General features: G+C 49.3%; 1 protein-coding gene across 2 annotated transcripts in view; it reads right to left on the bottom strand.

Annotated features, from left to right (window-relative positions):
* CAPN9 (calpain 9) overlaps window positions 1–23257 on the bottom strand; it is a 58343-nt gene extending 35086 nt beyond the window's left edge. Inside the window, exons 1-6 of one of the 2 annotated variants that reach the window (XM_003940768.4) lie at window positions 22939–23257; window positions 15044–15113; window positions 12072–12190; window positions 8900–9033; window positions 3503–3671; window positions 1923–2006 (exon numbers count right to left, since the gene is read on the bottom strand). In XM_003940768.4, coding sequence (XP_003940817.1) covers window positions 1923–2006; window positions 3503–3671; window positions 8900–9033; window positions 12072–12190; window positions 15044–15113; window positions 22939–23151 — 789 coding nt within the window. In that variant the 5' untranslated portion in view covers window positions 23152–23257. The remainder of the gene's footprint in view (window positions 1–1922; window positions 2007–3502; window positions 3672–8899; window positions 9034–12071; window positions 12191–15043; window positions 15114–22938) is intronic. The other variant, XM_074385314.1, reaches the window with a different exon arrangement.
* Window positions 23258–24592: the final 1335 nt, after the last annotated feature.

The following is a 24592-nucleotide window of genomic DNA, read 5'->3' as shown; positions in this document are numbered from 1 at the left end:
ACATCAACTCTTCAGAGTTCAAGACGTGGCTTGTGGCTCACCATGTAAAAGGCTCGTTTAATTTGAAATGTTCAGGGCAGGTGAGTTCCTTGTAGGGGGAGAGACAGCAAAATCCAGCAAACAAAGATGATGGGAGGTTTCTGTTGTTAGGTGGAATACGTAGAAGATCTAACCTAGAAAATCACATGTGCTCTCGAGTGAGTGATCTGCAAGGCATCTACAGATGGGGAAGGAGGACAAAGGAAACAACACAAATAGCCGACATTCTAAAGCATCCCAAAGAGTCTACCTGCTTCTCACACCTTGGCTCCAGTGATAAGGAAGGGCAGGGCCTCCCTTCTGTGGTCTTGTGGTCTTGACTCCCCACACATTCAGAGGATGCCACTCAAAATGTGGGTGGCCACAGAAGACCAGGGACACCTGTGCCTTCTAAGTACTGGGCTGGAGACTGGTCCAGGGGAGGCATAGAGTGGGCAAGGTAGACTTCTGGGCTTTGCTGAGCTTGAGCCTGGGAGAGTGAAACCTTTGGCTTCTTGCCTTCCTCTTTTATCTGATTCTCTTTCTTTCTCTTCCCCTCATGTCCCTCAAGGATATGTCCTCGTAACCAACCACTCCCTCAAAGTCAAGGTGGTGCTGTGTGGAGTCTGGGTGTCTCCAGGGATCAGTTTTACCCTGGGCTATAGCTGCAGAGAATGGGACTCGTGGTGATTAATTTCATGTGTCAATTTGACTGGGCCATGGGGTGCCCAGATATTTGCTTCAAGGTTATTCCGGTTTTGACTGCAAGGGTGTTTCTGGGTGACATGAGATTTAAGTGGATGGAGTAAAACAGATTGCCCTGCCCAGTGCAGGTGGGCTCATCTCATCTGTGAAGAACTGACTAGAACAAAAAAGTCAGAGAAGGAGAAATTCACTCTCTCTGCCTGGGTGCCTGAGCTGGGACATCAGTCTCTCCTGCCCTCAGACCGAGACTTTTACCTTTGGGGTTCCTGGTTGCTAGGCCTTCCCTCCAGACTCAGACCAGAACTACACCACTGGCTTTTGGGGTCTCCACCTTGCAGAGAGCAGATCGTGGGACTTCTCACTCTTCACAATTGCATGAGCCAATGCCTTACAACAAATCTTTTTATAGCTGATTCTGGAACAATGTGGGGGTTGGGGTGCCAACACTCCTGCATTGTCAAAAATCTTGTATTACTTTTGACTTCCCTAAAACTTAACTCTGAATAGCCTACCATTGATCAGAAGTCTTATCGATAACATAAAGAGTCAATTAATGCATATTTTATAGTTATTTACATTATACACTGTATTCTTACAATAAATAAGCCAAAGAAAAGAAATGTCATCAAGAAAGTCATAGGGAAGAGAAGGTCTGTTTACTATTGATTGAGTGGAAGTGGATTGTCATAAAGGTCTTCATCCTTATCTTCATGTTGATTAGGCTGAGAGGGAGGAGGAGGAGGAGAAGTTGGTCATGCTGTCTTGAGGATGGCAGAGATGGAAGAAAATTCCCATATAAATTCAAACCTGTGTTGTTCAAGGGTCAACTGTGTGTGTGTGTGTGTGTGTGTGTGTGTGTGTGTGTGTGCGCGTGTGTGTGTGTGTGTATGGTTCCCTAGTAATTCTATTTCTCTGGATAATCCTAACACAGGACTGATATAAATGGGGAAAGAAAGGAAATTAAAAACAAAGACCAGGCACTTACACCTGCTAAACGAATTTTGTGCTGCGGTGGAATCACATGGTTTCTCTCTTTCCTGGTTTGCCATTTTGAATCCCAGCCTGCCTCTTCAGGTGACATAGTCTCTGAAATGTCTGAACGGCAGACATTTAAACTGCAATGCACTAAATAAATGCCTAAGGGACTAGTATTGTCACGCCTTTCCCTGCACCCTGCAGTTGGAGTTCAAGTCGCCTACCTGGTCAGTTCCCGTTACAGTGTAGGCATGCCCCTTAATAAGACCAAACGGTGTCCGGGCCTCAGATTCTGCAGCATTTCTGGTCTAAAAGGTGGAAAAAGCAGAGTCACACCCACTGTCAAGCCTCCCCTACTGGATCAGACCCAGCTACGTGGCTGGCCCAGTCACAACCTCCAGCCCCTCCTGCTGCCCCAGGTGCAGGCCATGAGCGTGGGTTATGCCCGGGACTCCCCCAGGGTGTCTAGCAGTGACATACGGTAAGTTCCAGTCTCTCTCCAGGATGGGGAGGCGCCCATTCCCGGTGTGGACTTCACTGAAGAGTTCCCTATTTTTTTCCCAAACAGAACAACTTATCACCTTCATGTAGTATAGCATGAGAGAGAAGACACGACACATACATCCCAGAGATGAAAAGACGCATATAACAACGGGATGCGGGCCAGGCGCGGTGGCTCACGCCTGTAATCCCAGCACTTTGGGAGGTCAAAGTGGGTGGATCATGAGGTCAGGAGATCAAGACCATCCTAGCCAACATGGTGAAACCCCGTTTCTACTGAAATACAAAAAATTAGCCAAGTGTGGTGGCGGGCACCTATAATCCCAACTACTTGGGAGGCTGAGGCAGAGGAATCACTTGAACCTGGGAAGCGGAGGTTGCAGTGAGCTGAGATTGTGCCACTGCACTCCAGCCTGGCAACACAGCAAGACTGTTTCAAGAAAAAGAACAATAGGAAGCACAGCTCTGCATCACAAACCTGAAAGTTCAGAGAAACTGGCTAATTCATGAGCAAAAACAGACCCCAAGGCTAAGAGGAAGCGGAAATCTAAGAGGAAACAGAAAACTGGAATCTATTTTTAAAAAATGCCTAGTGTCATAGCAGTCCATAAAAAAACAACAAAAATAGTTTTAGAAAGATGAGGTAAAATTATACATGTGTGCGTGTTTGTATGCATAAAGAAATTTTAAAAGATACTGTTAGACTTCTATCTGCTATTTTTTTCATAGTATATAAAATGAAAACAAAACGAATTTCAGAAAACTAGATAGAAAGATCTCATTTCAGTAAAATCAAACCACTGACCTCGATGTTTGTGTGTGGACAAGTGTGCCTGTTTGCACGAGCAGGGAGAGAGCTGTGAGGGTACAGGCCCGGGGGTCCCGGCCTCAGGGCAGGGCTGGAGGACAGAGGCAGCTAAGAAACGGGGGGAAGGAGGTGACAATGTGCCTGTGTGGGCCTCAAGATCGCTCCATCTTACCTCGGTCACTTGACAACCATTAAATAGAAACCTGTGTTTTATTTGCTATTCATTTATTAGAGACAGGGTCTGGCTCTGTCACCCAGGCTGGAGAGCAGTGACACGATCATAGTTCACTGCAGCCTCGAACTCCTGGGCTCAAGGGATCGTCCTGCCTCAGACTCCAGAGACACACCACCATTCCTGGTTAAAACTTGTATTTTAATTAGTAGGAATAAACACTGCCTCCCAACAGTTAGACCGTCCTCAGGTGTGGCCAGGGTACCTGGTGCAGACTGCAGCCCCAGCGTCGTGCCTGGAATGGGAACCCATGAGCCACTTACGTCAATGGAGCAGCCCAGCAGGGATCCCCTCTTCAAAGCCTTCTCTAGAATCTCATAGAAGTTCTCTGGGGCCTCTTTAGTTTGGAAGGTCTCTGCCACACCCCCGGTGAAGTCCTCCATGGCCTCGATGGTGCTGCCTCCCTTCAGAGCTTCATAGCTCCCGTTTAGCCTGCAAGGGTGGCAGGAGAGAGAGGAGACACTCAGGGACCTGGGGAGGCCACCAGGGCGTCCTGCAGTCAGAGCTTTTCTAACTAAGCCAGAACCATCTCCCAGGGCTTGTCCTGGCTGGGTGGTATGGAAGGAAGACGGGAAGCAAGCATCTGGGTTTGCTTGGAGCTCTGAGGAAAGGAAGCCAAAGATCCTGAGCTTCCTGCAAGGGAGGTATGTGGTATGGTGGTATAGAGCAGCAGCCCTGGTGCCTGTGTGGCTGCGTGTTCAAATCCTAGTTCTACCACTTACTGTCTGAACCTCCCCGCCCCTCCCCTTCCTTCTCCTTCCTTTCCCTTCCCTTCCTTCTTCTCAGCAGCATGAAAACAGACTAATACAATAGCTTATTTGGGCTTCCTTAGTTTTTACCTAATATCCTTTTCTGTTCCAGAATCCCACCCAGGACCCCACATTGCACCTGAGTCCTCACATGTCCTCAGACTTCTTGTGGCTGTGACAATTTCTAAGACTGTCCTTGTTTTTGATGACCTTGATGGTTTTGAGGAGTCCTGGGCAGGTATACTGTAGGATTAGAATTTGTCTAATTTTTTTTTTCTCATAATAACACTAGGGCTATTAAAGAAATGATAAATGCTTGAGGTGATGAGTATCTCAATTACCCTGATTTGATCATCACACATTGTGCACTTGTAATCAGAGCATCAAATGTGCCCCATAAATATGTACACTATTATGCATCCATAAAATTAAAAAATGAAACTTTTTAAAAAATTAAAATAAGTAGCTGGGTGTGGTGGTTGGTGCCTGTAATCCCAGCACTTTGGGAAGCTGAGGCAGGAGAATCACTTGAGCCCAGGAGTTCCAGGCTACAGTGAGCTATTATGGTGCCACTGCACTTTAGCCTCGGTGACACAGCAAGACCCTGTCTCTAAAAAAAGTTAATAACAATAAAAAAAGAGTAGGGCTATTGATTAGTGGGAGGAAGACCCCAGAGGTAAAGCACTCCTCTCTTCTCATCATATCGAGGGTACCTGCTATCCACATGCCTTACTGTGGTTGATGCTGGCCTTGATCACCTGGCTAAGGTAGTGTTAGTCAGGTTTCTCTACTGGAAAGTTACTCCTTCTCCCCGCTTTCCATACTGTACTCTTTGGAAGGAATCATTATGTGCAGCCCACATGAAAAAAATAGGGGGTTCAGGAGGCTGCGGCAGGAGAATCAGGGGGTTGATGATGTAAGTCCAAGTTGGAGTCCAAAGGATTGAGATCTAGGAGCTCCAATATCCAAGAGCAGGGGAATATGGATGTCCCAGCTCAAGTGTGGTGATTTAATTCACCATTTTTTTGTCTTTTTCTTTTATTTGGACCTTTAACAAATGGAATAACGCTCATCCACATTGGTGGCAGCAATCTTCTTTACTCAATCTACTGATTTAAAAACTATTTTCGTCAGAAACAACCTCACAGACACATGCAGAAATAATGTTCCACCAGCTATCTGGGCATTCCTTGGCCCAATCAAGTTGAAACATAAAACGAACCATAAAACCATCTACACACCTTTTTTTTTTTTTTTTTTTTTTTTTTTTTTTGGTGAGGTGTTCTCTCAACCATTTTTGGCCTTTATAAATGAACCCAATAAACCTTTTTTCATGTTTAGAAACTAGATGATGAATGGTTTCTCTTGCCTTGCTTGCAGCCTGATGTGTGGGGCACTCACCAAGGGGCAGAGCTGGGCTTGGACTTGGAAAGAGTGCCCCTTTGCCCCCTTTAAGCCTGTCTGGTGGCACTGATGGTGTTTGGGTGGGAGAGAGGACAAGAGTGGGCGTGGTTGATTCTTCTGTGATGGCTTTAATTCTGTCCTGCTCATTTCAAGATGAACTTAACTACAGTACACCTTCACTCTGTTTTGCCACTTTTATGCCTCACTTGGAGGAATAAGCAAGACCATCCTGCTTTCTGTCTCTGAGGACAGGATTCTCATGACTTGAAGACCCAGGCTGAACCTAAAAGTGGCTCCCAGGAGCTGTGCTATCATCTGTAGATCAAATTCAGGCTGCTGCGGCCTTACACTAACAAGCTAGTGGGCTGGAAATTGAGAGCCTGAGGAAACTGAGGGCATTTGGTTGGTGATTAAAAATAAATGTCTTAAAAAACACGATTATCTCAATAGATGCAGAGAAGGCCTTCGACAAAATTCAACAGCCCTTTATGCGAAAAACTCTCAATGAACTAGGTACTAATGGAACATATCTCAAAATAATAAGAGCTATTTATAAAAAACCCACAGCCAATATCATACTGAATGGGCAAAAACTGGAAGCATTCCCTTTGAAAACCGGCACAATACAAGGATGCCCTCTCTCACCACTCTTATTCAACATAGTATTGGAAGTTCTAGCCAGAGCAATCAGGCAAGAAAAAGAAATAAAGCATATTTAATTGGAAAAGAGGAAGCCAAATTGTCTCTATTTGCAGATTACATGATTACATATTTAGAAGACCCCATTGTCTCAGCCCAAAACCTCCTTAAGCTGATAAGCAACTTCAGCAAAGTTTCAGGATACCAAATCAATGTGCAAAAATCACAAGCATTCCTATACACCAATAACAGAAAACAGAGAGCAAAATCATAAGTGAACTCCCATTCACAATTGCTACAAAGAGAATAAAATACCTAGAAATACAACTAGCAAGGAATGTGAAGGACCTTGTCAAGGAGAACTACAAACCACTGCTCAAGGAAATAAGAGACGACACAAACAGATGGAAGAACATTCCCTGCTCATGGTTAGGAAGAATCAATATTGTGAAAATGGCCATACTCTCCAAAGTAATTTACAGATTCAATGCTATCCCCGTCATGCTACCATTGACTTCTTCACAGAACTGGAAAAAACCATCTTAAATTTCATATGGAACCAAAAAAGAGCCTGCATAGCCAAGACAATCCTAAGCGAATAAACAAAAACAAAAACAAACAAACAAAGCTTGAGGCATCACACTACCTGTCTTCAAACTATACTACAAGGCTACAGTAATCAAAACAGCATGGTACTGGTACCATAACAAAGTTATAGACCAATGGAACAGAGGCCTCAGAAGTAATGCCATACCCTTACAACCATCTGATCTTTGATAAACCTGACAAAAACAAGCAATGGGGAAAAAATGTCCTGTTTAATAAATGGTGTTGGGAAAACTGGCTAGCCATATGCAGAAAACTGAAACTGGACCCCCTTCTTATGCCTTATACAAAAATTAACTCCAGATGGATTAAAGATTTAAACATAAGACCTAACACCATAAACACCCTAGAAGAAAACCTAGGCAAAACCATTCAGGATATAGGCATGGGCAAGGACTTCATGACTAAAAGCCAAAAGCAATGACAACAAAAGCCAAAATAGACAAATGGGACCTAATTAAACTCCAGAGCTTCTGCACAGTGAAAGAACAATCGTTAGAGTTAATCGGCAACCAACAGAATGGGAAAATTTTTTTGCAGTCTACTCATCTGACAAAGGGGTAATATCCAGAATCTACAAAGATCTAAAACAGATTTACAAGAAAAAAAACAGACAACCCCATCAAAAAGTGGGTGAAGGCTATGAACAGACACATCTCAAAAGACGACATTTATATGGCCAATAAACATATGAAAAAAAGCTCATCATCACTGGTCATTAGAGAAACGGAAATCAAAACCACATTGAGATACCATCTCAGGCCAGTTAGAATGGTGATCATTAAAAAATCTGGAGACAACAGATGCTGGAGAGGATGTGGAGAAATAAAAACGCTTTTACATTGTTGGTGGGAGTGTAAATTAGTTGAACCATTGTGGAAGACAGTGTGGCGATTCTTCAAGGATCTAGAACTAGAAATACCATTTGACCCAGCAATCCCATTACTAGGTATATACCCAAAGGAGTATAAATCATTCTATTATAAGGACACATGCATACCTATGTTTATTGTGGCACAAGAGCAAAGACTTGGAACCAACCCAAATGCCCATCAATGATAGACTGGATAAAGAAAATGTGGCACATGTACACCATGAAATACTATGCAGCCATAAAAAATTATGAGTTCATGTCCTTTGCAGGGACATGGATGAAGCTGGAAACCGTTATTCACAGCAAACTGACCCAAGAACAGAAAACCAAACACTGCATGTTCTCACTCATAAGTAGGCGCTGAATGATGAGAACACATGGACACAAGGGCAACATCACACATCAGGGCCTGGGAAGTGGGGGGCTAGGGGAGGGGTAGCTAGGAGAAATACCTAATGTAGATAATGGGTGATGGATGCAGCAAACCACCATGGCACGTGTATACCTCTGTAACAAAAGAACTTAAATAATTTAAAAAAATGAATGTCTTGGTTCCACTTATATGAGGTTCCTAGACTAGTCAAATCATAAAAACAGAAAGTAGAGTGGTGTTGTCAGGGGCCGTGGGAAGGGAGGAATAGGAAGTTGTTGGTTAATAGAGACAGAATTTCAGTTTTGCAAGATTAAAAGCTCTGGAGATACATGGAGGTGGTGGCCACACAACACTGTGAATGTACTTAATGCCACTGAACTGCACACTTCTCACGCCTGTAATCCCAGCACTTTGGGAGGCCAAGGCGGGTGGATCACGAGGTCAACAGATCGAGACCATCCTGGTCAACATGGTAAAACCCCGTCTCTACTAAAAATACAAAAAATTAGCTGGGCATGGTGGCGTGCGCCTGTAATCCCAGCTACTCAGGAGGCTGAGGCAGGAGAATTGCTTGAACCCAGGAGGCGGAGGTTGCGGTAAGCCGAGATCGCGCCATTGCGCTCCAGCCTGGGTAACAAGAGTGAAACTCCATCTCAAAAAAAAAAAAAAAAATGGTAACATTATGTCATATACATTTTATCACGATATACCAAGTGCTGTTGGCACAGCCAGAATTCCCCTCCGCTTGCCTTCCCAGCTCTTCCAAGGGCCAGATTCATGACCCAGGAGACAAAGGGTCATGAATGTAGCCACTATTCCCAAAGATGGGCACATTCAGGCCACAACAGGAAAACCACCTCCAACCCTGCTTGAGTCTTGAGGAGGTTGGGTCATGGCGAGCCTCACATGTGAACCAAGAGCCCCGGTTTCCTCCCCAGCCCTTAGATGCTCTCTACAAAGGCCTGTGAAGGGACTCCTGTCGGGATGCTGCCCAGCTGGGAAAGCTATCACTCACTTGGCGTAGGCTTTTTCCAGCAAGGCGCTCCAGAACTCATTGTGGTCGGCAGAGTGGAGGAAAACCAAGCGGTCCCTGAAGGTGGGCAGACGGTCATCGATCACCACGTCCAGCCACTCGCTGTGCTGCCAGAACTGTTGCCCAGGATAAAGACGGAAATGACGGGAGTCAGCTGCACGGGAGCTCCAGGCCTTGTCTGTAAGTGTTCATCCTCTTGCTTTCTTCCCCTCTGACCAAGCTACCCACAGGTAGTTTTGAAAATCACACATGGGTTGGGCTTTGTCCACTAAGTTACAAGCTGAGTATTCTACCCAGCACCAACCACTGACATCAGCTCAAAGACTCAGGGTCAAACCATCAAAGCCGGGGGTGAGGGAGGAGGTAGGACAGGAGCCACAGGCAGACACTCTCAGGTGCTCTGAATTAGTTTTCGTTTTCACAAGAAAGCTGTTTTTGTGGAAGAGGGGGAATGGTAACGTGGGGTTTGGTTTTGCTGTTTTGTAGCCTGGTCTCTGGTATTCTCTCCCACCCAGTTTCAGGGTCTAGCTCCAATCTTCCTTAACGTTGCTCCCTCCTCGCCCGCAGGTGAAGCCCCTAAGACTGATTTGTTGGCCATTCACACAGGAGGCAGATGGACTCGGCATCCCTGCGTGCCAGGTGAGGAGACATGAGGGGAGTGTGGGTGTGAATGCGTATGTGTGCACACATGCATATACACGTGCATGCATACAGGCATGACAGGTATGTGCATTGTGGTTCATTTATACATTGCACTGTGCAAGCATGTGTTTGCTCACACATGTGCAACTGTGTGCATGCACTACACAGGTGTGTGTTTGAGCATATGTATGCCATATGTAATCATGTTCATGAGCTTGTGTGTGGTCTGCTGGGAACAGGAGGGAGGTTGGAATGAGTCAAGGACCTTGTGTAGATTCTCTGTGTCTGCTCTAGGGTCCCACCTTCTCCCCATTCTTTCTGGTTCAATTGGCCTGAGAGCGATCCTAAGGTAACCTTGAAGAGTAAGAAGAAAGAGGTTGAAAGAAGAGGGTAGGCACAGTGGTTTTGGGAGCCATTTATTTACAGTTTTGCTGTGTCATCCTGAGCATCTTGCTGCTTCAGTGATTCAATCCCTATCAGAAGACTCAGCCATAGTGTGGCTGAGGGGGTGTGTGTGTGTGTGTGGGTGTGTGTGTGTTTGTGTGTTAAGGAAGATTCCTGTCACCTGCTCCAGCTGGACTTCCCCTCTGGGGCTTCCCACTCTTGGGGCTATTCGCAGCTTCAATTGGACTGAGGCACAGTTGAAATAGGTGTTTAAAGTCCAGGCCTGGGCCTTGGGCTTCCTGAGCAAGGGAGGGGTGGGGAGGAGCATCAGGGCTGGTCTTCCTTGCAGAGGGGCTGGCTCAGGGGGCCTGTGAGTCAGGAAAGATGTATTTGCCAGGCCAGAAGGCTCTGCTAACTTCCTGGCATCCACACACCTGTACTGTGGCTGAGGGGTGGAAGAGAGGTGTGAAGGAGGTAGATTTATTCCCAATGCCCTGCTCCCCAGGAGGCCAAGGAGGGGAGCAGGCAGAGTATTGTTACTGTGGGACTGACAGGCACCAACAGGTCAGTCCCACCCCACCTGATCTCTGGGGGCACTAAAGGATGCTGGAACCAGAACCCCTGAGTTCTACAGCTGGCTTGGCTACTTACTGTTTTGTGACCTTGGATCAGCCACTTCCACTCCCTGGGGCTCAGAGTCCTCAGGGGTCAAATGAGGGGACTGGGTCAGGGAATTGCCAAGGCTCCTCCCAGCTGTGACATTCCAGGGACAACAACACTATTTCCTTGGCAAGCCCAAGATCAGATGGTGGTGGTTCCGGTGTAGAGGCAGTAGTTCTGCTGGATTTTCTGAGCTTAAACACCCCCAACACTGCCACCCTGGTGTGTTCAAGAGGACCGGGGAAAGGCCGGCTCCTGGGGACACCATCAAGCCCAGGCTGTGGTCTCAGCAGAAGTCACAGGAGGGAGAGGAGATAGCTAGGCAGTGGCAGGTCTAGGGGAGAGCAGCAGTAGAGTTTCCCTAGACCCCAAAGTGACTCTGTCCCCAGCTGGTACAGGAGGCCTGACCCCTGGGAACGCGAGCTTCCTGACTACACATGGCCTGCTTGCGCTCTGTGCATTTGAAACACGTCTGTGCGATTGGTGACCGGACTTGAGAGTACCTCTGCTTATCAGATTGCAGGCCTCAGGGACGGAAGGAACAGGCTGGCCCCGAGTGGTGGCCTGTGAGTCAGGAGAAGGTGACACTGCCGGGGGTAGAGGGGAAAGGAGGGTGGGCTCAGGGCCTGGCTCTGTGCCGGCTCCTGCCCGTGCGATGTGATGCAGCTCTACAGGAAGCCTGCAGAGAAGCGTCAGTCTCTCCTTTGTTCAGATGAGTGTAGACAGGCTTAGTGTCACCAAGAAAACTGCCTGAGGTCACCCGCCTGAGTAAGTACAAGGGGCAAGCTTCAGTGTCTGGTTGAACCCTCTGTAAGGATGGGGGTGGATGAGAGAGTGGAGGGATAGAAAGCGGAGGTGAAGGGGCAGGAAACCGTCTCCTGGGGGCCTGATGAGCACCCCGACTGAGGGTTTGCGGGCCACACGGGAATCCAGCAGTGGCTGTCCGTGTTTTTCTCAGTTTGTATTTTTAAAAAAATAAAATATATTTTTTAGTTTTTATTTTTTTTAGTGTTTTTCTCAGTTTTTATTTTTTAAAAAATAAAAAAATATTTTTTAAAAAACTCCCTCAAGATCTCCAAATTTACATTTCTTCTACAAGGAGTCCCTCTCTGTTTATGAGAAATCAACCAGTTTCCTGGAGGTATAATCAGTTTAGTCAACTTGTGCTTAAAGCACCAGAAATTCCAAAAAATAAAACCCTTAACATGTAGACCTCCAGATCGGCCAAAACATCACTTATAGTCTTATATCTGCATTCCGTAAGGATTCGCCATGCAATGCCATTAACATTCTTTGGAGGTGTTTCGCTGTTATTCCGTGAGAAAGTGTGGCTTTGGTGTGGTTTAGGACCATATGTCACACAGATCCGATGCCATTTTTTCCAGGGTTACCAGGCAGTGTGAAAATGCTCCTGGCATTATGCTGAGCCCCAGAAAGGTAAACCCACTGGCCCAGGGCTGCCTCTTACCTGGAAATGGAATATCCCGGCATAACCAGGGCCAAAGCTTTGGTCCTGGGGGATGACTCTGGTCAACGCTTTTTGGTTAAGCGTAAGGGAGGCGATGGCGGCTAATAGCCAGCAGTCTCCTGCAAAATGAAAGCTATAAATCACAGTTTTCATTGCCATTTCACAGCAAATAGGAAAACTCTGTGCCAGAAGGGGATGCGGGGAGTTCCAGATGTGGCCACGTCTTTTCTACCTGTTTTAAAACAGACGGGACCCTGACAAGTCCCTCCCCTTCTGCTTCCCTTGACTGCTCTTCTGCCCAGTCTATCATAAACAGCTGTTGCCTTCTTGGCAGTTACAGGATATGCTTATTTGAGTTTCAGACACACGGCTGTGTGATGCATCGGCTCTGTGAATTCCAGCAACTTCCTTTCCAGAGGCCCGAGGCTGCACACATCAGTGTTAGCGTGGGCTTGGCGAGCAGACATTTTGTAGCTGCAGACCACGGTTCTGCAGTACTTGGGAGGGTGGTTAGAAATAGGCAGTGGCAGGTCTAGGGGAGAGCATGCTCGCCATGCTCCATCCCCTGCAGCCCCAAGTCAGACTCAGCTTAATTACAGATAGTGGTACCTCTGCTGTACCTACTGAACTTCCCAGCTGTGTCTTCTGGAAGAAAACTAAAAGTGAAGTCAAACATCCTTGATGCATTTCTCTGCCCACGCTGAGTGTGGACTCATGTCTGGTGTGTCCACAGCATCTCAGATGCTGCCTGTGTGAGCAGATATCTGAAAGGATCCATTGATCCGACAGGACCCCTCGGTTTTACCCAGATTCATTTCAGTAGACAACATCAACATCATTGGAACCTAAGGGCCCATCACACTCAGCTGGCAGTTTCCGAGTTCACATTTCTGGAAAGTACTGTGAACCACTGGGCTTGGGACATTGTAATATGGCCCCTTTCTGGCTATTTTACACAGGCAAGAGAGACTCGCCAGGGACGAACATTTGGAAAACTACTTTCGAATCGTCCTGGTTCTGGCTTTGTGGGAGGCGTCAGCAGAGTACAAGCCACCCCCAGCCTTAGCTGGGGCACGGAAGGATTGGTGTCTAATGCATCTGCTGGTCTTCGGGAGCCTCGGGTCAGCTTTGGGAGATGCCACTAGGAAGTGACATGGCTGGAGCCGGCAGGACCATTTGTTCACAGACTTTACCAAGTGTCTCTAGGGTGGCAGACCTTGTGCCACACAGAAGACACAAAGATAAGGAGAGACTCAGTGTCTGCTTTCAGCTCCAGGCGGCCAGGCCAGCGGGAGTCTAATAGAGTGAACTCAGCTGTGGGCTGACCTTCCTCAGCTCTCCTCCAAGCTTTAACTTTGCCCAGTTGAGGAAAATGATTGCTTCCTGGCCTGAGAACTCAACACCTCACGGGTATTCAGCCAGAAATGCCGTGAACTTTTGGAGGGGGAGATTGAGAAGCCAATGTTATTTATACAATTTAAAAGAAAGGGAAAAAACTCAGCAATAAAACAAGATTGCTTTTCTCTCTGTTGGGCCTGGGCAGATGGATGGGGCTGGCCACCCAGCTGTGCCTGGAGAGGTGCCCTCTGTGGATCAGTATGTTGCTCGGCTGTCTGGGTGGTACAGAGCAGAGCGCACTAGTGGGGGAAGCAGGCTGGAGCGCAGTGGCAGGACCTCGGCTCGCTGCAGGGGAGTACCCTGTGCCTCTCAGGTTCTCAGGGACCCCTGCTGCGGCTGCTCTTCTGATCCCGCAACCCAGCCTCCCTCTCGCCATGCTCCATCCCCTCACACTCGCCCCTCTCCCCTGGCAGATGACAGCATGCCTTGATGCTGTTCTAGTTCTTTCTTTTCTTTTTGTGATACAGATGCGGTCTTGCTATCGTTATTTATCTATTATCTATCTATTGTTATCTATTTATTTTGTATGATCTATCATTCAGTCAGTCAACCTATCAATCTAGTTATCTAATGATGCATCCATTTTCTACCTGTATTCTATTACTTATTATCTATGTTTCTATCTATCCATCTGCTTCTCTCTCTCTCTCTCTCTCCCTCTCTATTTCTGTCTCAATTGTCTATCTGCTAATTAACTATCATCAGTCTAGGTTGGTGTCTTTGGCTCTTGTGTTTAGGGTAGCTTAGTTGCTCAGCATGGAGGTTCCAGCACGGCCTTTCTTAACCAAGAGACCACAGTGACAACCTCAGCAATAAAAGTCAGGGTCTCATAAGCTTGTAGTCGTTAGCTCTCTTGGCTAATTTCACTGGCATTTTTTTATTTTAAGAAAGTCTCTCTCTCTTTTTCATAGATAGAATAAAGGTAAAACCAGCCCAGTTGGATTAAATCTGAAAACGCAGGACCCAATTTGAGTGCCTTGAGGCACATTCAGGTCAATTGCAGGAGGGAGAGTGGATTGCTGGGAGTGGCTCCCCAGGGTATGCGCCTCAAGAGGAAGTGTGTATAATGGTTGCAGAAATGGCTCTGCTGCTGGACTGCCTGGGTTCAAACCCTGATTGCCTATCTGCCACCTCTGTGACCTTGGACAAGTTACTCAGCCTTCCTCAGCTTCTGTTTCCTCATCTGTGATGTTAGGAGGGTGGGTTGGGAAAATGAAACGAGGCAATGTGTGCTGACCAGCCTGCCCGGCACGTGTGCAGGTGTTCACTACTGTGGTGCTGCCGGACAGCCTGGCCATGCTGCTGGGTGTCACTCTCCTCTGTAGACTCTGGGGCTGGGAGCCCCACATCACAGGAATGTCTGATTCTAGAGGAACGGGATGCAGAGCTCCGTGACCTCTGTGGGGTTCCACGAGGCTTGAGGCAAGCCAAAGGGAGCAAGGAAGCAGAGGCCAAAGCAGTGTTGCTCCCCTGGCCCTGTGCCTCTTGGGTCCTCAGGGACCCCATGCTGCAGCTGCTCTCCTGTCCCAGCGACCCGGCTTCCCTCTCGCCATGCTCCATCCCTTCACACTCACCCAGCTCCCCCTGGCAGATGTCAGTCCTGGTGGCCCCTCCGATAATGAATTCCGGGTTTTTCACGATTTCCTGAAGGAATGAGAGTGTTATTAGGCTGAGGCCGGCCATGCTGCAAGCCACCATGATAGGGCGGGCTCAGAGTCTCTCTGCTCTCTTGGGGGCAGAAGGCTTTCCGGTGCTTGATTCTTTTCCCCGAGGAGGGCCAGGTGGTTGTAAAAGGCTGCTACCTCTCTTTGCTCTGGACAAGCCTGGGCTCATCTTTGGTAAATCTCCCCCAGGGAGAGGTCCTGCCTCCTGAGCAGCACTCGGCACCAACCTCTGGCCAGAGAGACTCAGGCCGAACCTGGCCATAAAGTGGGACATCCAGGCACACACTGAGGATTCCTGCGCTCACTCAGGCACTGGGCTAGGAGTCCAGGGCTACCCCAGCTGTGAGCTCTGTGACCTCTGTGGGCTTCAACAAGGTGAGTATTACATGCACCACAGGCTGGGGCCTTGGACTAAACCCGCTCCCCACCTACCCAGCTTCTCCGTTTCTTTCTTTATTTAACCCTTCCCCACCAGTGAATACCAAATATATATAGGTTTAGAGAAAGGGTCTTGCTCTGCGCCCAGGCTGGAGTGCAGTGACATGATCATAGCTCACTGCAGCCTTGACCTTCCATGCTCAAGCCATACTCCCCCTTCAGCCTCCCAGGTAACTGGAAGTACAGATGTGAATCACCACGCCCAGCTAATTTTTAATTTTTTTTTGTAGCGATAGGGGTCTTGCTATGTTGCCCAGGCTGGTTTCAAAGTCCTGGCCTCAAACGATCCTTCCACCTTGACATCCCAAGTTATTGAAGTTAAAAACACATGCCACACTGCCTGCTGTGTCTTTTTTTAAGATATGCACTTAGGTAAACTTTTTTGTATCTATACAATATAGAGAGATGCACACATCTCTCATACGGTTCACCGAAGTGCAATATACATATATGTGTGTATATATATCATTCTACATTATTACACATAAGCACATACACTATGTATATTAGTGTAATCATTAATACATATCAATATACACATATGCAATATGGAGAGATCGTTACAAAACAAAAAAGTGTAGAAAGCAATCTTATGAAATTCATATATTCTTCCCCCTTTCAAGTTGCCGGGCTCCATTCCTAGCACTGGACAGCAGCAAAGAGAGAGGGAAACTCCCTGTCCTCGTGGAGCTGCCCTGGACGCGGTGGGCGGTGCTCGCAGAAGCCCCACCCCGTCCCATCCTTTTGCCCCGCCTCTCTCCCAGCCTGCCTCGGACCTGGCCTCACCCACTGCACCCACTGGGCCTGCAGCTGCCACCACCTCCCGGAAGTGGTTGTTTTATTCAGGAGAATTTTTGCAAATTGCATCTGAGGAAAAGACAAACCATGTATCAGGAGAGAGAAGAGCAAGGATGGAGAGGGAAGGTGGTGGGATGGGCAGGGCCAGCTGCAGCACTCAGCAGGGAAGGCGTCTCTGGGGGAAGCAAAGGGAGGGAGGGAGGAAGCTGGGGCAAGTCCTGGGAGAAGAGACAGCCGATCCCGTGACAGCGGGACACTGGGCCGGGGCCTGCAGAGGAGTAAAGGATTTTTCCCACCTCTTCCCGCTTTTCCAGGCACCAGGACTGAGGAGGGGCCTGGCCTGGAGGTGGAAGGTTCCAGCAATGTCTGGGTGGACGCCGTTGGGCGAGCTCAAGCTTCGCCACCTTCCCCAGGAGATCCCTGCTTTGAATTGCCTTCCCCAGGCTTCTCGGGATCCTGCCTCTCTCATCTTGTGTCCCAAAGAATCAAAGGCAGGACAGAGATTTCTTTGAAGTCAAGGGGATTCTCAGGACCGAGAGCAGAAGCTTCGAGTGCTGATGCTCCCTCTGCATCCCCCAGGGCGTGCCAGCCTGGAGGAGTGACAGATACCAAGGGCACCTGCCCAGGGAGAGCTATGTGCAGCATTAGTGTCTAAAATATTCAAGAAAGCTTGGCCAGGAGAATTTCGGAAGAACACTGGGTGTTTGTTTTTAGATGCACCAAAACCCCAGGCCCGGCAGAGGTAAGGACCTCCCAAATGCCAGCCCCTCGTCCGCCAGGTCTCACACATCTTTGCGTTCCCACCCCCAGCTCCAGGTAGCCTTGGAGCCTTTTCATTAAGTGAGCCTGATCTCCACGGTGGCAGGAAAGGCAGGTGGGGTGGCTGCTCAGTGCTGGGCCCTGGCTTGCCTGTGCGGGCCCCTCCCCTCTGTAGGAGGCTCACTGCTGTTCTTCCTCCTCCACCTCGCTAGCCTAGGAGTTTGCAGGTGGCTCCCAGCTGAGCCCAGAGGGACAGTGCGAACCAGAACCGTGTTAGTGGGCCTTGATAGAGTCCCAGCAATAGCCTGCCCCTCTCAGCAGTGGGGCTCAGCGTGGGCCATTTAACTTCTCACGGTTGTGTTCTCATCTATCACCAGCTTAGACATTCTAGACTTGTTGCACAATGTGCCTGCCCCAAAGGGAACCCCAGGAGTCCCCCAAGCCCTCCCTGTCTTGATTGCCCAGCCCCTGCCAGGGGAATCGTCCTGACAAGCAATGCCCCCACTGCCAATGCTACTCACTCCTCAAGTGGGCATAAAATGGCCTCCAAAAGCCACAGATCCCTGCCCAGCAGGCTGTGCTGGCTTCTATGGCGGGCTGTTCCCAAATGCCCGCCTCCTTCCCATTCTCCCTGTCCCTCCCCTCCCCCAGCCTTCCTCAGGCCTGGCCCTGCCAGCCATACCAACTGTGCCCGCAGCTGCCACCGCCTTTCAGCTACTGTCTTGCAATTGGTTGTATTGTTCAGAATTTCGTTTTTGTTTTAAATCAAATCACACCCAACAAGGATAAAAACACAAAAGGAGAAAACTCAGAAACTCCCACCAAGTAAATAAAAATTAGCCATCTGGTATAAACTCGGAGGTGCCTGGGTGAGTGGCTGGCCCCACTGTGGGCCAGTATTTCTGGAATTGGTGTGCACACGTGCCAGTCACAGGGGGTTCTGCGGACACATGTGTGGAATGGGCTGCTGGGCTGTGGGCCCGGGTTAGGTGCCTGGGACTAGCGTGTATGCTGACGGGCCACATGCCCACCTGTGCAAGGTGCCTGTGACTTGCCTTGGCGTGTGTGCCAGGTGTGGTACACGTGTGTGCCTGTGCATGCCCCACATGTGTGCTGGTTGCATGTACACTTGGGAGCATTGTCCATGTGTGTGTCCTGCACGTGCCTGTTGATCCTGGATGTGCATTTGCTCCTGTGAAATGTTGTTTGGGAGGCCATGAGGATGGGGTTTACCTGAAGCTACAATCCTGTGGCAGGACGATCAGAGGCATCTCAATTGCAGGGGTCTTGACAAACCTCCAGACTGCTGCCTGGAGATGCCTGAATCTCCGAGGGAGGCACGCAGACTCGCCCACCACGCCGCCCTACCAGCAGGTGTCTTTCCTGGAGCACCAAGGGCCGCGCACCCCGGAATGTTTGCTTTCAGGGCCTGCTATTTACCTTGTACATCATCAGGGCTCAGCCGAAGACGCAGACTTTCCTCTGCTAAGCACAGGGAATAACTCACAGAGGGGAAGGCCGCTTTCTTTCTCTTTCCTTCTTTCTTTTCCTTCCTTCCTTTCTTCCTTCCTCCCTCCCTTTCATTCCCTTCCTCCCCTTTCTCCCTCCCTCTCTCTCTTCCTCTTTCTCCCCTTCTCCTTCCCTCCCTCCCTCTCTCTTTCTTCCTTTTCTTTCTTTCTCTCTCTCTCTCTCTCTCTCTTTCTTTCTTTCGCATGACCTTTTAGTGAAGAAGAGCCACATTTCTAGCAAGGTCTGGCGATGCCATTCATAGCTGTACGTCAGCTGTCGTGTGCCCAGCACTATGGAGGCCACGGGGCCTTTGGGGCTGTCCCAGAACAACTGACAACCCCTCCTGGGGGTCAGGGGAACAGCACAGGGAACGGCAAGCCCACCATGCAGGAGAGGGTGTGGTCACATGCCATGCCGCACACAGTCTGCCGGGAGGTTGTTCACATGGGCTAGAGAGGTGTGAGCACCTTCGGGGAGGTGTCCTGAGTTCACACTGAGAAGTGGGGGAGGAGTTACCTGGCCCAAAACAGACAGGGAGGGCTGGACCACATGGTGGCTGCTCCCCATCAGGCTGGGAGACCCTACCTGACACCCCCTCCTCCTCTTTCTGTGCACCCACTTACACTCAGGTACACAGCCCCTTGCATGAGACCTGGGGGTGATCTCACCTTCTCTTCAGGTTAAGTCTATCACCCTCTCTGCCTCTCAGCCCCTCCCAGCCAGTTCCCTGAGTCACCCACCTCAGTGTACTCCTTGCCCTGGGTTCCCTTGAGGGCAAGTCTGGCTGTCTTCTGCCCTCCGATGTCCCCTTGGCTGTGTGCCCTGCCCACCCTCCCCAAATACAGCTGTGTTTGACAAGAAGGTGGTGCTGGGGAGGAGGGCTGCCCTGCCCCATGGTCCCACGGGCGGCTGAGACATGCACTGCAGAATGCTGAGCCCCACTGCAAACAATGCCCCAGCCACAGAGGTCTGCAGGGAACCTGGCAACACTTGGGATTTCCCTCGGGCCCACTGCCCTCCAAGCCCCTGCACCTCCATGCTGCACAGAGAATCTCCATGCTCATCCCCATTTTACAGAAGTCTGTAAGACATGATGCAAAGCCCCTAGCTCCCCTAAATAAGAAACAGATAGGGGTGTAGGAGTGAGAACCAGACCAAAGGGACAATCTCAGTTGCAAACAAAGGAAAGGCCAGAACAGATTTTGCAAATGAGTCCATGGGAATGACAGTAACACAGTAGACCTGGGTGAAAATCAATAAAGGGTCCAGCCTGGATGGAGACAGGGGGATGAGGAAGGGACAGAGCGCTGGTACAGGGGCATGGGCTGGGTGGCAGGTCGGGGGTACATCTTTGCAGGGGCTCGCGTGTATCAAGGGCTCTGATGGATTAAGGCCTTACCCAGCATTTGGGGCAATGCCAGAGGAGCTAATAGTAAGGAAGACAGCCCCTTGCTGCTGAGATCTGGGACTCTAGAGTTGTTGGGCAGGCCTTGGTGGCCCTGGTCCCAGGAGAGAAGACTTCTGAAGGGGAGACAAAGATGCCCTCCATGCTGGTTTGTGTGTCTAGCTTTTGTCTTGGAGAATTCTAAATTTGACAAAAAGTAGGTGACTTGTAGAGCGTAGATTACACTTTAGGTGATATCAATACAGACCGCAAAAATGATAATCCGTAATCCCAACCCAAATGCCCATGAATGGTAGACTGGATAGAGAAAATGTGGCACATATACACCATGGAATACTATGCAGCCATAAAAAAGGATGAGTTCATGTCCTTTGCAAGGACATGGATAAATCTGGAAACCATCAAACCATCATTCTCAGCAAACTGACACAAGAACAGAAAACCAAACACCGCATGTTCTCACTCATAAGTGGGTGTTGAACAATGAGAACACAAGGACACAGGGAGGGGAACATCACACACCGAGGCCTGTCGGGGGATGGGAGGCTGGGGAAGGGATAGCAGAGGGTGGGGGGATTGGGGAGGGATAACTTTAGGAGAAATACCTAATATAGATAACGGAGGGATGGATGCAGCAAACCACCATGGCAAGTGTATACCAGTGTAACAATCCAGCATGATCTGCACATGTACCCCAGAACTTAAAGAATAATAAAAAAATATTGGGGCCCTCCTAGAATCAGAAGACGATGGTGTTGGGTTACAGTTACAGCAGTAGAAAGAACAAGGACCGGCACTGATTATTTACACGCCAGGCTCTTTGCTAAGTGCTCTACCCATGGTAATGCAGCTGACCCTCACCAGGCCTGCGTAAGTTGCATTATCATCTCCATTTTCAGGAAGAGAAAAAGTACTTCCAGCCTTTGCATATCAAGTGCCTGTGGAGAACATTAACATTTGTACAACACCCTGGATCGAACAGAAAGAGCTGCTGCTTCTGGCCATGGGCTCTGATCGCAGGGGACCCAGGAGATAAACTTCTCTGGAATTCTGTTCCCCAGGGCTCCTGACTTCAACTGCAGGAAAATCTCTGCCCACAGTTAAAAATGCACCCACAGCCTGGGGCAGCTGCCCACGTGCCCATTTGTTTGTGTGCTGAGGCTGGAAATAAGCACAGGGAGACCTAAGGGGTGTGGGCGGAGCCTCTCAGAGGTCACTGCTTCATGTCTTGTAACTTCCGCTTTTTTATTCTGGAAATGTCCTATTTCTCACTTAGCAGAGCATTATCTACGAATCCTGTCCGTCAAGTGCAACCCCAGGTGCTCTGCCAGTGCCCCGACCTCACACTGCTACTGGCCATATGCAGAGAACCAAAACCGATCATAGCGTGGCTTCAGGTTGTGGGGAGGAAGGTGCCTGGGAGCTTTCACTCCAACTCTGATAGGGCCACTAAGTGCTCACTGTGATTTCCCCACAAACATGGCACCTTGAGGGATCGATTACCCGGCAGGTGAAGATCAAGCCACCTGTGTGCCGATGCATGTGGTCACCTACACCCACACACGCATGCATATGCATATCCATGCACATGTGCACAGGCACACACAGGCACATATATGCGCACACAAGTGCATGCACACACATACACCCCGCACTGCCTACCACAGGAAATAGCAATAAAACCCTTACCACTTCAGAAAGAGCAACTCAGGTTCACTTTGGTCCTGCCTCTGAAGATCCCAGAAGTTTTGTGTATGCGCATTACAAACAAAAAAAGCATCTATTTAAAATCATCAACATTATTTTAACATTGGGAGATAGGAGGTGGTTATGGCCAGTCCTTTGCTATTCATATGTAAGATGAGACTCAGAGCTAATCATCTTCACAATGATGATAACAATAGCAGTAATAGTAATAATGTGACAATAGCTGTAATGTACTGGAAACCTCCTGTGTGCTAGCCATTGGACTGCGTTAGTTATCATTGTTCCCACTTTACAGGTGAGGAGACTGAGGCTCAGGGAGGTTGTGATATGACTATAGGCATGAGACAAGTGAGCAGCAGGATGAGATGGGCGCTCAGGCTCTCACTTGCAGGACCAGCATCCCTTGTACCACCTCTCCTTGCCCAAAAGCAACCTGACCCAACAGGAGCCACTCCCAGGCCCATACCCACCTGAAGGGAATGGAAGCCAGCCCAGCTGGCGCCGGGTCAGAGGTAGAGCCCTGACTAACCCAGCACTGCAAATATTGACATGGCATCCCAGGTACAAGCTGGCGCCTCTTGGGACCCAGTGAACAGCTGGTGCCTCCTGGGATGACACCCCCAGACTGTCAGGGGTGGGGCACTGTTCACCCCCATCGCTGGGAAAGGGGGATGCATGGTTCTGGGGAGAACGTTCCTGCTTTCGTATTCCATCTGTCTCACAGTTGCTGAGAACTTGCTGAGCCAAACATCCATCCACACTGAGCACCCTCAGTTCTAGGCCTGAAGCCACGGAGCACTGTTCACACGTGATCTCAGAGTTACCACACACACTGGGGGTAGGGAGGGACCGCCTGTCCTTGCGGGACAAGGTTTTGATTCATGCCCATCACCTGCTGACAAGATCCGCTCCAACTCCAGGTCAGAGAGTGTGGGGCAGGGAAGGGGGTGCAGCCGGATGTCCCAGGTCCCCCCTGCAGAGCATCCCAGGAAAGGGACATCATTTCCTGCCTCCAAACTGTACAACTTTCCACAGTAGACTGGGACGATGCACCTCAGGCACACTGAGCGTAGCCGGCCCCTCCCTGCGCCCGTTTCCACCTCCTCCTCCCAGGAGCTTGCCACCCTCCCCACGGGCTGGCTGCTGACCTCGGCGTCACCTGTGCTCCTTTCCCACTTGCCCCACTCACCCCTGGTCGTTTCCACACAAAGGGGACCTGCGGCCTCTCGCTGTAGAACAGGGAGGAATTGCCGGCGGGGAAGTCTGCGTCCTCGAACAGGGTGCCTCTCTGCAGGCACTCCTGTCTCAGTTGCTCAAAGCTCTGGCCTGAGGAGTGGGTGGTCCGGGCGTCCTTGGGAACTGGGTGTGCCTGGGGCCCTGGAGCTCGGTAGAAGTAAGGCATGGCTGCTCCGTGGAAGGCCAGCCTGGGCCCGGCAGTGGATGGAAAGGAAGTGAAGGAGCGAGCTGTGTGCCAGTCAAGAAGGAACAGCTCAGAGAACCCCTGGACTGAGTGGCCCTCACCTCCACCTGTTTTCTGGGCACCTCCCTGTTAGACTGAGATGGGACACACCCTGATGGAAAACAGCAGAGAGGGCCCTCTGCCCACTCTGCACTCCTGCAGACCCAGAGGCCGTTCTGGGGCCTGGCAGATTCCACTCAGGCGGCACCTCTGCTTAGTGGACTCAGGAGTGGACTCACGAGTGGACTCATGGGGCCCAGTGGGAGAGAGAGGCTTGCTTCGGCAGGAAGAAGAGGAAGAAACCCAGTTGGTCCAGGCGGTGGCTTTATGGAGAAGTGCACGGGGTGGCCTTGAGTCACATCTCCTACATCAGAGAATGGCAGTTTTGCAGTCAGAAGGGAGCCAGGTGAATGAAAACGGGATGTACCACGTGAGCACAGCTTGCCCAGCACCTGCGCAGAGAGACCCATCGTGATTTCGAGCTGGGGTCAGCAAACTTTCTCTGTAAAGGCCCAAATACTGAACATTTTCAGCTTTGTGGGCCGTACAGTCTGTGCTGCAACTACTCGACTTTGCTGTTGTAGTGACAAAGCAGCCATACATGTGACACAGATGAATGGGTGTGGCAGTGTTCCAACAAAACTTTATTTACAAAAGCAGGTGGGGCCAAATTTCGTCCAAGCTGACCCCTGATAGAGGAGAACTCACAGAGGACATCTGCTCCTCCTCTAGCACGCATGAGCCTCCCTAGTGCTCTAGACATCATATTAATAAAGCTCCTTGCTGTTACAGCCCTACAAATAGGATCTTATATCAGAAAAAATGAATCTTAGAGGATGGAGGTGGTTTGATAAATATGTTTGCCCGTAGAAATGATAAATACACGCCGGGCATGGTGACTCACACCTGTCATTCCACGCCTGTCATTCCAGCCTGGCCAACATGGTGAAACCCTGTCTCTACGAAAAATACAAAAGATTAGCTGGGTGTGGTGGCAGGTGCCTGTAATCCCAGCTACTCAGGAGGCTGAGGTAGGAGACTCACTTGAACCTGGGAGGTAGAGGTGACAGTGATCTGAGATCGTGCCACTGCACTCAGCCTGGGACAGAGAGAAACTCTCAAAAAAAAAAAAAAAAAAAAAAAAAAAGAGAAAGAGAGAGAGAGAGAGAAAGGAAGAAAGAAAAAGAAAGAGAAAGAAAGAAAAGAAAGAAAGGGAAGGAAGAAAGGATAAATACTTGAGGGGATAGATAGCCTAAATACCCCAACTTGATATTACACATTCTATGCATGTAGCAAAATAGCACGGGCACCCTATCAATACGTACAAATATTATGTGTCAATAAAAATAAGTTAAAGTGTTAGTTACCATGTGAAAGCCCTAAT

The sequence above is a fragment of the Saimiri boliviensis genome, chromosome 14 (assembly GCF_048565385.1).
Source record: "Saimiri boliviensis isolate mSaiBol1 chromosome 14, mSaiBol1.pri, whole genome shotgun sequence".
NCBI lineage: Eukaryota > Metazoa > Chordata > Mammalia > Primates > Cebidae > Saimiri > Saimiri boliviensis.
The sequence above is the reverse complement of the archived record's forward strand: the minus strand, read 5'-3'. Positions and strand labels throughout refer to the sequence as shown.